General features: G+C 33.1%; 4 protein-coding genes across 4 annotated transcripts; all 4 read right to left on the bottom strand.

The window, feature by feature from the left end:
• Window positions 1-2889: 2889 nt before the first annotated feature.
• Window positions 2890-5200, bottom strand: LOC106640625 (poly(U)-specific endoribonuclease-B). Its single transcript, XM_014354719.2, has 5 exons — window positions 5107-5200; window positions 4283-4372; window positions 4085-4208; window positions 3551-3986; window positions 2890-3362 (listed from the first exon to the last, which is right to left on the bottom strand). Exons 1-5 carry the CDS (start codon window positions 5156-5158, stop codon window positions 3093-3095), a joined length of 972 nt encoding a protein of 323 aa, XP_014210205.2. The 5' UTR covers window positions 5159-5200; the 3' UTR covers window positions 2890-3092.
• Window positions 5201-5789: 589 nt separating this feature from the next.
• Window positions 5790-8595, bottom strand: LOC149375000 (uridylate-specific endoribonuclease B-like). The gene is made up of 6 exons (XM_089590798.1): window positions 8544-8595; window positions 7948-8037; window positions 7750-7873; window positions 7216-7651; window positions 6820-7038; window positions 5790-5891 (listed from the first exon to the last, which is right to left on the bottom strand). Exons 1-6 carry the CDS (start codon window positions 8593-8595, stop codon window positions 5790-5792), a joined length of 1023 nt encoding a protein of 340 aa, XP_089446924.1.
• Window positions 8596-10360: 1765 nt separating this feature from the next.
• On the bottom strand, window positions 10361-11066 carry LOC106640624 (endoribonuclease Arlr-like). Its single transcript, XM_089590799.1, has 2 exons — window positions 10849-11066; window positions 10361-10565 (listed from the first exon to the last, which is right to left on the bottom strand). Exons 1-2 carry the CDS (start codon window positions 11064-11066, stop codon window positions 10361-10363), a joined length of 423 nt encoding a protein of 140 aa, XP_089446925.1.
• Window positions 11067-14172: 3106 nt separating this feature from the next.
• On the bottom strand, window positions 14173-14818 carry LOC106640623 (endoribonuclease Arlr-like). Its single transcript, XM_014354717.2, has 2 exons — window positions 14543-14818; window positions 14173-14469 (listed from the first exon to the last, which is right to left on the bottom strand). Exons 1-2 carry the CDS (start codon window positions 14795-14797, stop codon window positions 14212-14214), a joined length of 513 nt encoding a protein of 170 aa, XP_014210203.2. The 5' UTR covers window positions 14798-14818; the 3' UTR covers window positions 14173-14211.
• Window positions 14819-15137: the final 319 nt, after the last annotated feature.

Genomic DNA, 15137 nt, shown 5'->3' on the forward strand with positions numbered 1-15137 from the left:
AATGTCTCGACTCATTTCAGTGTTATTTTTTGTCTTTAGCGTAAACTTTTGATTTTACTTAATTTTCTTAAGCCATCAATTGTGCAAATCGCACACAATTTTTTAATAGTTCACTGACGCATATATTTCAAAGGTTTTTGTATTTTTACTCAAATTGTATACACCCTACAGTTAAAATCTCTCTAGTTTTTTTTTTTTTTTTTTTTTTTTTTTACGGATGGCCCAGTACCCCAGCAACCTTTGTCATCAAATTTTTGGCTTCTTCCTTCTTTCTATCTTACAAACTCCTTACATTTCCATTTACACAGCAATTTTCACAGTTGCGCAAAAACAAATGAGTCATTCGGATTTCCTCGGATGTAGTATCCATTTTTTCTCAATTCTAGATCAGAATACTTTGAATTCGCTGTGTTTTTCTATTACTCCGAACCAGTATAAACCATATTACTGCTACTGAGTTGAAATTTTGCGTGACTCACGTTTTCTGCAAACAAGAAAAAAAAAAAAAAAAAAAAAATGAAGCTGAAATAAACTAAAAATAAAGAATCAGAGGAACGCAGTACGCACATATTCGTTCGAGATACACGCGTTGAACGCACACAACGACAAACTTTCTCTTTGTACACATACGTAACGTATGTATATACGTATCCATGCAGTTGGCTCAATTAAAAATCCACTATACGCTTGGCTTCGCTACGCGGTAAACGATATGTAAATCGATCTTTAATACGCAGGTATACATATTATATTATACACGCGTATCCCCCGGATAACCTTACAGCTCGTTTCGAGTACCCAAAGTATACATGTACGTATGCATACTCGCGCAAACACATGGATCGGCACCCAGTTGAATTTATTTCACGGTCTCCATAAATACCCTGCAATATTATAATTCACGTTCAGTCAATAGATGCACCAAGGACACCCTCGCCATCAGTCGCGTTGCAATTTATAGCTGTGAATTTTGGGGTGCACACCGAAAAATGTTCTCTTCTCCGTGTGCTAAATAACTCGCGAGCGTTAGGTACACGCGCCATAAATCCGAGTTTTCGCGCAAAAAAAAAAAAAAAAAAAACAACAACAGAGACAAGACATCGTGCGAAGAGCCTCTCCTCGGGTTGACACTCTGCAGAGCCGAGTGATGAGCTCCTCTTACTCCGGGTGTACCGTACACGTACACGTGAGTAAATTCTTCATAGAAGCGCGACTGTCAGCCCACGGAGAGGCGTTAAGTAACGAAGGGGGATCGTCAGCCTACGACCGCAGTGGCGCACCTCGTGTTCGCCGTCTCAAATTACAGGACTCGATTCTCCCCCGAGCGTATTTTATATACCTGTGTCTATACGTACACTTACAACGTACGGTTCTCTCTCGGGAGCTATCTAGGAATTTTTTTTTTTTTTTCCTTTTCCTCTCTTTCATCACATTTTTGTTTTTCATTCCTCCTTAACGCGGTCTTTGGTACCATATACACACGCTACTATACGTAGGAATGCATCGACTAAGCGATGGATGCGAATATAAATATGCGTGTGTACGTTATGTGTCAAGACAGCCAGTGTCACCAAGGTACATTGCGCGTGAGACTCGAGCGCGCACTTTCCAATTTAATTTATTCGTTCGACAGCTGTGAGAGTTGGCGCATGGGTAGGTAGACACGTATACCATCGGTATCGCGCACAGATGGACTCGCATGATCGGTGAGAACTCGAGCGCAAAAAGGACAAACGGCCAGCTAGAGATCGAGGCTTCGTTCACACTTGTATTACCACGTCTAGTGGTGCTTTTTTGTTTTTTGTTTTTATTGAAAGTATCTCTTGACGATATGTGCGTTGTCATTTACCGATCTGTTGTTCCCTCTGCTCATCTCAAAAGTGACACAGAGTACACCATTTCCGTCCAGCATTTGAAACATAAGCACTTTAAGGGTGAAAATAACTTCCCGAAATCGTCGAGTATGGATCAAGCGATCGAAAGTATACGTAGTTTGGGAATCGCGATCGGTTGTGCGGACTTGATCCGCGCCAGGCATCAGGTGAGAATATGTATAACACGCGATCGCCAACACACAGGGCGCGGGTAAGTAGGTATATATAGGCATGGGTAAGTGAGAGAGTAAATTGAGCGCATTGGGGGCCCGCATGGTGTTTCTCGGGCCGTGGAAACACAACTTTGGCCTCTCGGCGTACACGATCGTCGCCGCGTTCGCGAGAGAGAGAGAGAGAGAGGTGCGTGTCACGACACGGCTTGGCCATTACGTGGACCGAGCCGCTTCATCAGATTAGATTCCGCCCGAGCACCTCTCGCTCTCCGTGGGCTTCTTTCTTCTCTTCTACGTTCTTTATTTTTGTTTGCGATTCCCAGTGTGTGTACGGGTGACTTTGTACACATCGGTAAAAGGGGGTGGTGCGCAGAAAAAGGGGAACACGACCATGGTACGTGGTACGTCCATAACAATAAGAAGGCGCCTGTCTCCGTGTACTCTGTTTCCTGGACTCGTCCATGGGAACTCGTTGACGGCGACGAGAACTTACCCGATCGTGATTTGGATTGCCCTGACTCTGTAAAGATCCCTTATGACCTGAATTGATGGCATCGATCGCTGTGCTCAGCAGTGCCATTTTCAAACGTGTGCTGCATGTTGTGCTCCCTCCATCCGAGTTGACATGTCGTTTCACTTACGATTACCACTAATGTGATTTTCAGATTAATCTCTTTGATTTTATTTCCATTATTTTTAGGTTTTAGTATGTAGATATACTTATTATGATGAAGTTCGACTCAGCCCGTGTGATGTTGAGGGGTTTTATAACATTTCATTTGGATAAGTCCAAGAAAGTGAGAGAGAAACTGGGGGAAATTGAAATGAAAAACACGATAATACTGGCTGTACGATAATAGACTTTCCATTTATTGTATGATTTCTAATTGGTTGTGGTTGTTACGATCATTAATAATTTTGCAACAAACTATTATATATCATTAAAGTACATATTTTGTTGAATTTCGTTTTCGGTTCGACATCAAGTAATATTGGCAATAATGTTCCTACCAACTGGGTATAAAAGTCGTTCTGGTACGAACGATCAGTATACATTTCCTTTTTTTTCCACAATAATACTCAAGTCGGCACCAACCATGGCTTCCTTTTGGCAGTTTTCTTGTTCGGTTACTCGAATGATAAATTTAACATTTCCGAAAGAAAATGAGCAGTCATCGTTAGGTCTCACGTGGAAACAGACTGTATACAAAGCCATCTCTAACTCGGGTGACGCGCCAAGAAAAATATACTTATTTTTTATTTGAGAATCATTAAACGTTAGATTTCCGAAGTACACAATTGATATTGTTTGTCCCTACAAAACATATAATAATATAATACATTATGCTACCGTACGAATACTAGCATGACTTGGTCAGAACACTGATGTGTAAACGTAATAAAAACAGATTGTTATCGTACTTGGACTGACATTGTTAATTTTTTTTTTTTAATTCAGTATCATAACAAAATTAAATAACATCAAGCAAATTGACAACTTACACGACGAGTTTCGAAAATAGCAATCCGTGTTGCGTTCTGAAGTTGTACTTTCTTCTGCTTCTCCATTCTAGCTGCGTAGATCCAGTTGCACGGGCCACCATTTCGGTTATTAACGAAGATGGCTTCGAATCCAGTGCTTCCGGGTATGTAGTTATTGGGTCTGGAGTAAGACTCAAACCACAGTTTGTGCAGAGACTTTCTGTACTCGTTGGTATCATTTTTGAGGAAGCCCTTGCTTGCGAGGAAGTTCATAGCAGTGGAAAGTGCTGCTGTGGTGTTGTCGAGGAACATGTTAATTAGCAAGTTCTGCTCAATTTGAAGTTGATTGCTGATATTACTACTAGCGTTTGATTCCAGTAACTTGAAGTTTTCATGAATTGAAAAAAAGAGTTGGTTCCTGGGTGTCGTAAGGATTTCCGATTTCACATCAAAGAATCTGCATTTGATGGAAATAACAAAAAAACAAAAAATAAATGAAAAGTACTTTAATATAGAATTAGTCGATAATTTTTTAAATGGTAACAATTAGCTTACTTTTCCCCTAGCTTTTTATACAAGTTAATCTTGTAAGCTTTATAAGGATTGTAATCATGTTTGAAGAGTTTATGGAAAAATTCGTTCAACTCAACGTCAGTAACTTGTGGAGGTATTAATGTTTCTAGAAAAAAAAGCATTGAGTGTTAAAATAAAAAATAAAAAAATGTTATATTATACATTATTTTTATGTTAAACCTTGTTTCTTTTGTATAGGCTTGGCGTGCTTCGGCACAAGTGGGTGCCTTGGTAGAGAATCTCTAGGTGTATCATGAATAACGTTACAGTCTACAACAAAAATGTTTTTTATTGAGGGCATTATGAAATCCTTATGTACAAATAATAATGAAAATTTAAAAAAATGAGCTCCGAAATGTCCTTGCGTAACATTACATTTTTCATTTACTTGAACAGTAATTGAAACGAAAATTTAGCCATCAAACTTGAGCTGCATCCAATTTTTACTGTAGAATGTACTTGTAATAACAGTAAATAATACAATATGCATCTCTGACGCTTTTTATGCACTATTTATTAGGTTCAAAAAAAAATTTTTGGTAGATACGCAATCAACCCCAAAACAAGTAAAACAATGTAAAATTTTTGATAATTATAATATAGTAAAGTTATACGTTTAGTATTTGAGTCATTATAAAATTTTAATTTTAATAAACAATCAGATGCACAGGTTATCAGTAGTAGTTTGTTGACGTTGCTACATAAGGTACACGATACTCGAGACAATATTAAAGCAATACTTAAAGATTTGATAGAACAAATACAATGTTTACAATAACGTCAATGTTGCCATCCATAAATTTAAAATAAAATAGAGAAACTTTATTTAGTTCATTACATATCATAAACAACGATATTTCTAATACTATATGTAGACAACATCGAGACTATAATTTAATGTTTACTACTTTTGGTTATTTAGACGATATGTTTCCAAAATGTCATCTCATCAAAGTATTGTGTCGCTTTAGATTCTTGTATAAGATATATTAAGTAAGACTTACCAATAACTTGGGATAACGAAAGTAACAAAATCAAATAGCTGAAGACTTCCATCTTTCCCTCTTAGTATGGTATGTTTTGCTATTGCTCGTACAATGACAGCGTGACTAGTGAAACTAAAGACTTAAACCACGTTCATCCTACATATATTTATATACAATGACTAACTAAATCGTTAACTTTTTAACGTGTGCACTTATCACTACATATCAGCTAATAAGCTTATGCTACACCAACCAATAATACTCTCGCATTGAACTGCTACTTATCATCGACCCACTTTTTAGTCATTCTGATGCTTATCATTTTCGTTGTTTCGTAATAAAGTCACTAATATGGTCGAACACTATGAAAGGAACAAATTTGCCTACCCAAAGTAAAGTGAATCGACTTGGCTGTGTGGTATTGAAGATAGGGTATCCGGATATTAGGGGCAAAAAGGATGGAATCGCATTTTTGGGTAAAAACGGACAATTCGGCTAAAACATAGTGTATCTTGTACCACGGGCCCAAAGTACAACTTACGCTCCTGAAAAATACGGTTGTTGTGCGTTTGTAGCCCAGTATCGATGAGCTTTTTTTTACCGAGGTGGTTAAAAACATTCTCTATCATTGTTACAAAGTTGTTATCATTTTTTACTGAAAAATAAGTTGTAGTGGTACTTTGAATATTGATATTTTTTCATTACGAGTCCACTAAATCATTATTACAGTTTGTATTTGTTAAGTTAAAACTAAGAATGTTAACTTCTAAAATATTTATTAAATGATCACAGCTGAATGGTTGCTATAAGTTTTCTAAGTAAATTATACAAAAATACTTCATACTGTTTGCATTGCAATAGGAAAATTTAAGGAATTTAGATCGATAAATTTACATTTCATTATCTTTATTATTATACGCACGATAATAGTTTTTAGCTACTGTATTGAGAAAGTCCTTTATTATATCCAACACTACAGTTGAAAACCCTCAGATTTTCTTGATAATTTCTAAATGAGAGAGTTTAAGAAAAATTACCGCTCAATGACAAAAGTGCAATCAGCTTGATTTTTCTAGCTATTAAGTGTAACTGTATACATTAAATGAACTTAGAAAATAACTACGTTTGTCTAAAGTAACACTTAATGTCCTATCGAGACAAGCTGATCATACAACCGTAGTCTGGTGGTCATTATTTGAAACTCTCTCAATGTAACACACCATCTTAATTTTTTTTTTTTAAATGACAAAATTATAGTAAAAACCTAGCTTTTTTACTGTAAGATGCTGCTTATAAATAACATTCAATACCAGCATAATAAGATTATTCACCATTTGCATTAGTTTTTTGTTAATTTTTTATGATTTATTTAGTTTTATCATTTGGTAGTAAGTAGTAAGTACTGTAAGTTTGTATCTCGATCTAGTCACTCGTATTAATAATTATTTTTTTGGACGTCAAAAATTTGGAAGAAGAATTGTACAAGTTTTTTAATGGTTAAATATGGATTTATTTCTACATCAGGAACCCTTTTGAATTTCATTGGTGTTATGACAAAACTCTTTAGCTTAAAAGATTCAAAGTAACTGACACAGTTCTATTTCTGCATACCATAAAACAACTTTTAAATAGGAATTTTAATTATTTTTTATCGAAAAAGGATTTCGGTAAAAACGATCAGCATACTTGTTTTTATTCATTTTTGGTAATAAAATTCAAGTCAACACCAACCATGGCTTTCTTTTGGCAGTTTTCTTGTTCTGTTATTCGAATAACAAGCTTATCATTTCCGAAAGAAATTGAGCAGTCATCGTTAGGTCTCACGTGGAAACAGACTGTATACAAGGCCATTTCTAACTCGGGTGTCGTGCCAAGAAAGATATGTTTGTTTTTTACTTGATAATCATCAAATATCAAGTTTTCCAAATATATGAGTGCATTTTTTTGTCCCTGAAAACACACGATATGTTATGGAACCGTTTGATTACCAGTATGATTTAGTTAAAACACTTATTTGCCAAAGTAATAAAAAGGGACTGTTCGTACATGGACTGTCATTATTAATATTTTTTTTTCAACTCAATATTATGAAAAAATTGAATAATATACAGCAGATTAATAACTTACACGGCCAGTTTCGAAAACGGCAGCCCATTTGAAGTTTTCAAGATCCAGTCTCTTTGCTTCCTCCATTCTAGCTGCGTAGATCCAGTTGCACGGGCCACCATTTCGGTTATTAACGAAGATGGCTTCGAATCCAGTGCTTCCGGGTATGTAGTTATTGGGTCTGGAGTAAGACTCAAACCACAGTTTGTGCAGATACCTTCTGTACTCGTTGGTATCATTTTTGAGGAAGCCCTTGCTTGCGAGGAAGTTCATAGCAGTGGAAAGTGCTGCTGTGGTGTTGTCGAGGAACATGTTAATTAGCAAGTTCTGCTCAATTTGAAGTTGATTGCTGATATTACTACTAGCGTTTGATTCCAGTAACTTGAAGTTTTCATGAATTGAAAAAAAGAGTTGGTTCCTGGGTGTCGTAAGGATTTCCGATTTCACATCAAAGAATCTGCATTTGATGGAAATAACAAAAAAACAAAAAATAAATGAAAAGTACTTTAATATAGAATTAATCGATAACTTTTTAAATGGTAACAATTAGCTTACTGTTCCCCTAGCTTTTTATACAAGTTGATCTTGTAAGCTTTATAAGGATTGTAATCATGTTTGAAGAGTTTATGGAAAAATTCGTTCAACTCAACGTCAGTAACTTGTGGAGTTATTAATGTTTCTAGAAAAAAAAGCATTGAGTGTTAAAATAAAAAAAAAAAAAATGTTATATTATACATTATTTTTATGTTAAACCTTGTTTCTTTTGTATAGGCTTGGTGTGCTTTGGCAAGAATGGGTGCCTTGGTCGAGAATCTCTAGGCGTATCATGAGCAATACTACAGTCTACAACAGGAATGTTTTTTAAATTCAGTGTGTTATAAAATATTTATGTACAATATTGAAATAATTTATAACTGAATACTGAAACCTAAAAAAAAAAAAATTGAGCTCTGAAGTCATGGCGTGTAACATGTCATGAACATTTGCCTGCAACTCGAAGAGTATAGTTAAAAAAAAAAAATCAGCAATAAACCTAAGCTACAGCTGTTTTTTTACTGTAGAATGCTGTTGCAGTATGTATAATAGTAAACAATACAATAATGTGTACCTTTGAAAATTTTCATATACTACTAACAAGATAAAAACAAAAACTTTTTGTAGTTAGGTGGTTTGGCATAAAAAATATCTAAAAGATACTTTTAACATAACATCCAGACGATGTCGAGACTATTCTTTAATTTCAATGATTTTTCTTTATTCAGAAAATATATTTTTAAAATTTTGGTTCATGTCAATATAGTATCGTTTTAGATTTTTGTAATGAATATAATACGTTTAGTGAGACTTACCAATAAGTTGGGATAGTAACAGCAACGAAATCAAAAAGCTAAAGACTTCCATCTTTTTCTCTCTGTACTTTAGACTTCGGAATTGCTATCACGCTGATGGTGCAATTAGTTATACTGTAGAACTCAATCGCGTTCATCATATTTATATACAAGCAACTACTATAAGATAAAGCTTTTTCGAATGTATACTTATCGTTGAATGTTGAACGATCTATTATTAAATTAGACTTGGTCATTGGTTTAAATTCACGAATCAAAATCATACAACTACGTCTACAATAAATACATACGTAACTCGTAAGCTTATCTTAAGCCAATCACTCATACACTCTCATCTTGAGCCGTCAGAGCTAAAATGGTTGCTACAAGTTTTTGAAAGTAAATTATTCAAACGAACTTCACACCACTTGTATTTGTAAAATATAAAAAAATTTAAGGAATAGAGATCGATAAATTAAAATCACATTATGTTTATCATCATACGCATGATATCAGTTTTCAGCTACCGTTTTTAAAACATGCCTTTGTTATATTCAACACTACAGTCAAAAACTCTCATTTTTTTTCTTAATTAAAGTTGAAAAAAATTACCTCTCAAAGACAAGAGTGCAATCAGCTTGATTTTTCTGGTTATTAAATGTAACTATGTGAACTGAATTTATGTACAAAATAATTGCGTTAATGTGGAGTTATACCTACTTAATAGTCTGTCGAGGCAAGCTGATCATACAATTATAGACTAGCGGTCATTTTTTAGTATTCTGTTGAAAGGGGTACGCCTTAATCCCTAATCCAATATATGAAATCGTAGGCAAGTTGGTAGTTGAAGTTTTATAAAAAATTGAACGTCATGTTTTAAAACGTTTTACTTCTCCTACTATTAATTAAAACTTAAAAGTATTATAGTTTATTTGTAAGAAGTTCTAACCCCTACTTGGAAATTTTAAATGATAAAGATCCATTAAAAAAAAAAGCAAGAATTCCTTTTCAACCCTACATTATTTATTTACAACTTTTTGACCGTTTACACAAAATTTTATGATGATTTAACTTTTATTTACATACATTTAGTATAGGTGGATCAATTATTCTATTTGTTTATTTGTTGATTAATATCTTTTTAATGAGTATGTGATCGATCATATTCGGTATGCTAATTTTTTCAGAATATCATAAGCTTTCTTGGGTTAGTTTTTCGTAGTATTCCATTAATGCAATTTTTTTTACAATGAGTACGGATAAATACACTTTTTTGTAAAACGACGTGTTGCAATGTCCAAGTTTGTCCTTATATACATCGAAAAATCAGTCAATGAACAATATCGAAAGAATAGACATTAATTCCTAATAGTCTAATTGATCATACTTGTAAATTGCATTCGTTTGGTCGTAAGTTTATTAAAGGTGCGGGCATCCTTAATGTAATACACCTTGCTAATTTTATTTTAAAAACAGTTACAGTCAAAGTTGTAGTGAAGACGAAGTTTTTTTTATGTCATACTTATAAATTAAATTTATTGAAAGCGAAGGGAATCCAATTATAATATACATTATTTTCTAAATAGAAATAATAGTTTTTGTTACAGTAGCACCATTACCACCGTGGCCACATATATAAGTTGGAACGTATATAAGTTGTAAGTAGTTTATAAAAAGTAAGGATTTCCATGCCAACTTCAAATGACTCTGCATCAACTTTAAAAAGTAAACTTTATCAATAACCCAATAACTTCAAGTAATTTTTCAGTAAGAATTTTTATCACTTCCATATAAAAAGCATTTTGGGATAGATGATCGGAATCCTTGTTTTATTTTAATTAATCTTCATCAACAGCACTCGAATCGACAGCAACAATGGCTTCTTTTTCCCAGTATTTCTCTACAATTATCTTAATAGCAAATTTAACGTGTCCGAAAGAGACTGAGCAGTCCTCGTTAGGTCTCACGTAGTAGCAGACCGTGTATAAGGCCATCTCTAGTTCGGGTGACGTGCCGACCAACATGTGTTTATCAAATATTTGCCTACCATTAAATATTATACTGTCTAATCCTACAAACGTTACTTTAAATCCCTGAAAAACGCCAAATATACCAGTTTATAATTCTGTGGTAGCTGGTTGCATTAAAAAAAATTTAACGAAACAATATTTTTTGTGATTCGCTCATAAAATTTTTCCAAAGATTTTAGAATACATATATATATATATATATATATATATATATATATATATATATATATATATAAGTAAAACAAAACAGACAGATAACTTACGTAGGCAGTCTCTATAAGGACATTCCATTTTACATTTTGAAGTTGTAAGTTCTCTGTTCCTCCATTTTGGCTGCGTAGATCCAGTTGTTGGGGCCATTGTTTTTATTGTTGAGAAAGATGTTCTCAAATCCAGTGCTGCCCTTTACATTGTGATGGATTTCCCAGCTGGGCTTAAACCACAAGCTGTGCAGACACTTCTTGTACTCGTTAATATTATTTTTGAAGAAACCTTTGCTAGCAAGGAAGCTCATCGCAGTAGATAAAACCGATGAATTGTTTTCGAGGAACGCGTTAATTAGATAATTTTGCTCCTGTAAACGTGTTTGTTTTTTAACAATAACAACAGATTTTTTATGTAATTTGTCACGTGAAGTTTCAAGTTTAAAATTGTTATGCCAAATCATTAAATAAGATGTTGTGTGAAAAATTAATTGCAAACCAAAAAAATATTACTTTGAGCGATTGCTGTACCTTGAGTATTTTGGTGAACTTGTTGTTTCTAAAAAAAGCATAACAGCATCTAATTAAAGTGGTAGGTATAAATAGACTGCATAAATACATATATCTACAGATACATATTAAATCAACGAAAAAGATGTCACGTTTTTAATTTGTGCGTGTGCGTGTGTACTTACACAGTTAGATATTAGAAGGTTCGACTATGTTAAATAATTATTATATACTCACAAAGATCGCATTTTATTTACTCCCTTAGGCTCAAAACTAAATTTATAACCTGCTTTACTTGTGCTGTTATTAAGGCTCCCCTGCAAGAGTGGAATTAAAAGTGGAGCGGCTTCAGGCTGATGCGGCATGAGAAAACAATCTACAACAGAAATTTTATAAGCTAATTATATTAACAGTAGTGCCATTAATTTTGTATCAAAAATTAAAAGTATCAAAGTTTTGAAAGAGTATAGTATCACATTTGAGAATTATCTGGGAAAGGGTAAAAATAGCTTATGATTCAGTCTTTTTTTTTATGAGTAAAACAGTACTATTCTGAATTAAAAACTAAAGCGTGCACAGTAATCAGATTTTTTATTTAATAATAATAAAAAAAAAAAAAAAGTAGTAGTTTTTCCTTTTTTGTAAAGCAACTACTTTTTTTTATTTTACAGCCATTTGAGATCAACAAACGAGTCCTATCTGGGTCTGCATTGCTGCGTAATACCGAAGTAAATACAATTACGACACTTCTTATGGCTACAACATGAAACAGAAAAAAACCATACGTCATGTTGTCAGTTGTGTTACCGACGCAATTTTAATACTATTGTTCCTTTCATGTAATTAATAATTACGAATTACTTACATATAAATTACAAAAAAATTTTTTTCATATGGGGGGGAATGTACACTGTCTTTATTTAGATATTCTACATAGTAATGTAAATATCAAGTGTATAAAAAGGAATACATTTAACGTTCAAATTTAAAATTAGTTAATGAAAATATAATTATAGAATAACTTATATTAATTTTTGGATAATTAGAAAGTTTGAAATTTGATTGTAGTATACTTGAGGTTCTTTAATTTGCACATTAATTTAAACCTTAATTATTCGTATGTATCTTATTGCTGAGATTTATAGTGAATTATTTCACTTACACAGCGATGGAGACCGATATTTAACTAACTTCCGAAGTACTAGACCGCAGTTAGAAATAAAAAATAAGATTTTCAGAGATGCGAGCTAAGTGATTTAGACCAGGTCTTAAAATCTCGTAAGCATGTATTACAAAGCTCCAAAAAGCTACGAGAATCGTAACCTAAACTTCTGTCCTATTGTGGCCACTAAACTTAATTGTGTAAGATGTAAATCAACAAGTGTCTTTTATATTTTTTACCAAAACGTTGTTCAGATGAATTCGTTTAAAATCTTAATTTGGTTAAAAATAAAGGAACCAGTTATAGTCCTACAAGTTTAGTTTAATTTTAAAATGGAGTGATGATTCAACAATACCTCTAATGTTGGCACATTTAATTGGTCATTTGGAATTTAAGTCCTACGATCGACGTTTGAAGAACTTATAACTAGTAAATTTGAAGATACCCTACAAATTATCTCGAAACAACGCATAACAATGTAAAAGTTTCGATGATTATCATAATGAAACTGGACATATTTACACTTTGAATTGTAAATTAAGAAAAATTGATGAAAGCACATTATCAAAAACTACTTTTTAGTTTTATGATGATTGTGATGTATTAAGTGACACTTACCAATAAGTTGGGATAATAACAGCAATGAAATCAAAAAGCTAAAGACTTTCAGAGCTTAGTTTTCGGTATTACTTTCACGCTGATAGTTTAACTAGTTATACTGTAAAATTCAACCCCGTACATCATATTTATATACAAGCAACTACTATAAGATAAAGCTTTATCGCATTTCCACTGATTATTATTATTATTTAACGATCTTTTAACAAATTGGATTCAATCATTGGTTCAAATTCACGACTCGAAAACAATTACCTTAGCAAAGAGTACATATCAGCTAGTGAGCTTGTGTGAAGCCAACCAATCAGGTGTTGTTGTGATAAGGCGTTTTATTTCATTGACCTACTGTTCATACGCTCTCGGATGTGTCTTTATCGTTCTCAAAAATCCATCATTTTGTCACAAAAAAAATTATCACTCGGTATAGGACAAGTGCAAGATTGGCCATAAGTACTGATGTATTTTTTCTTTCTCATCTGGATTTAAAAATTATTGTTGAAAACTCGAATACAAAATATTTATCAAAACATTAAATAAAATCGTTTCAGTTTGATGAACTGTTGAAGTACTGATTATTAGCCAAAGTTTTTTTTCTAAATTTCTTAACAATGTAGAAATTTGTAATGTATAAGAAGTAACGCACATCCATACACTTTCTTAGTCAGTAAATTGGTTAATACTTTTTGCTGGAATGAAGCTCATAAGTTTTGTAAAATTTTAATACCATGGATCTATTAAAATTTTTTAAATCATTACTTTTACATCGAAAAAACAAAAAAAATTTTGGAAACAAATTAAAAATACATATTGTATGTCGCGTCGCTCTCAAAAATTCCATAAAAAAACAAATACCATGTAATGTTGAAGTAAAGTATATAATTTTCTATCGGTGAAGTTATGATGATGCAAAATAATGGAGGAAGAGGAGGAGAAATTCTGGGGAACAAGATAAGGATACCAGTATCACGATTCTCTAATCAATATTTATTATATTTTATCATTAATAGTTTATAGTCGTTGACATAAACATCAGCTTAAAATATTGCACAGTACTAAATTAGTTTTTTTATTATTTCTGTTTTTATTAGATGTTCAGTAGTGCTTGCAACATCTAAACCAACATTATATAAAAGTTGTACTGGTATAAACGATCAGTATCTTTATTGCTATTCAGTTTGCTCGATGGTATTTAAAGTGATACCAATAATCGCTCTTTTTCCAGAGTATTCATTCTGGGAAACGTGGATCGTGAGATTAACTTTTCCGAAAGAGACTGAACAGTCTGAGTTGGGTCTTACGTAGAAGCAGACCGTGTATATGGCCATCTCCAACTCAGGTGATGTTCCAACCAAGAGATATACATTAGATATTTCTCTACTACCGAAAATCATGCTATCAAAACCAACAAGTGTTACTTTGAATCCCTTCAAAAAAAAAACGTTATTTTTATTGGTATTACATAAGAAATTTAATCAGACGGAATAAAAGAAAACTTACGTGGGCAGTCTCTAAAACGGTATTCCATTTAAGGTTCTGGAGCTGTAGCTTCTTAGCTTTCTCCAGTTGAGCCACGTTAATCCAGTTGTAGGGAGTTTTGTTACTCTGAGTGACGAATACAACCTCAAATCCAGAACTGCCTACGACATAATAGTCTTTATCTATTAAATTAGGTTCAAACCACAGTTTGTGCAAACTATTTTTGTACTCGTTAATATCGTTTTTGAGGAAGCCCTTGCTGGCAAGGAAGTCCATCGCGGTAGATAGTACCGTTAGATTGTTCTCGAGGAACGAGTTGATAAGCAATTTCTGTCGTCTTAGATGAATCTTATTTATTCTACTCTTTTCTGTTGATGATAAGACCCAATAGTCATTGCACATTGATAAGAAGTGTTGATTCCTTGGGGTTTCAAAAATTTCTTTTTTTACAGAGAAAAATCTGAAATTGTCCAATAAGAAAACAAAAAAAAAATAAATTTATTAAATTCTAAAATAACAATTTAAACAATAAAAATGTGCTTACGGTTCAGTTGTCTTTTTAAAAAAGTTCATTTCATAGTATTCGAAGGGATTGTAATCGTAGCTGAAGAGATTA

Source organism: Copidosoma floridanum, unplaced genomic scaffold, assembly GCF_036245765.1.
Source record: "Copidosoma floridanum isolate Cflo_tuat_1 unplaced genomic scaffold, Cflo_Japanese_pri ptg000013l, whole genome shotgun sequence".
NCBI lineage: Eukaryota > Metazoa > Arthropoda > Insecta > Hymenoptera > Encyrtidae > Copidosoma > Copidosoma floridanum.

Bases quoted from the DNA above. Each gene is read 5' to 3' on its own strand.
- LOC106640625 (XM_014354719.2), bottom strand. From the start codon at position 5,158: ATGGAAGTCTTCAGCTATTTGATTTTGTTACTTTCGTTATCCCAAGTT. The intron at 4,373-5,106 runs GTAAGTCTTACT...TTTTTGTTGTAG, and splicing joins TTCGTTATCCCAAGTTATTG to ACTGTAACGTTATTCATGAT. The intron at 3,363-3,550 runs GTAAGTTGTCAA...TATGTTTTGTAG, and splicing joins CTATTTTCGAAACTCGTCGT to GGACAAACAATATCAATTGT.
- LOC149375000 (XM_089590798.1), bottom strand. From the start codon at position 8,595: ATGGAAGTCTTTAGCTTTTTGATTTCGTTGCTGTTACTATCCCAACTT. The intron at 8,038-8,543 runs GTAAGTCTCACT...TTCCTGTTGTAG, and splicing joins GTTACTATCCCAACTTATTG to ACTGTAGTATTGCTCATGAT. The intron at 5,892-6,819 runs GTTGGTGTTGAC...GAAAACTTATAG, and splicing joins ACTGCCAAAAGAAAGCCATG to CAACCATTCAGCTGTGATCA.
- LOC106640624 (XM_089590799.1), bottom strand. From the start codon at position 11,066: ATGAGCTTCCTTGCTAGCAAAGGTTTCTTCAAAAATAATATTAACGAG. The intron at 10,566-10,848 runs GTAAAATGGAAT...ATTTAATGGTAG, and splicing joins AGAACTTACAACTTCAAAAT to GCAAATATTTGATAAACACA.
- LOC106640623 (XM_014354717.2), bottom strand. From the start codon at position 14,797: ATGGACTTCCTTGCCAGCAAGGGCTTCCTCAAAAACGATATTAACGAG. The intron at 14,470-14,542 runs GTAAGTTTTCTT...TTTTTTTTGAAG, and splicing joins CCGTTTTAGAGACTGCCCAC to GGATTCAAAGTAACACTTGT.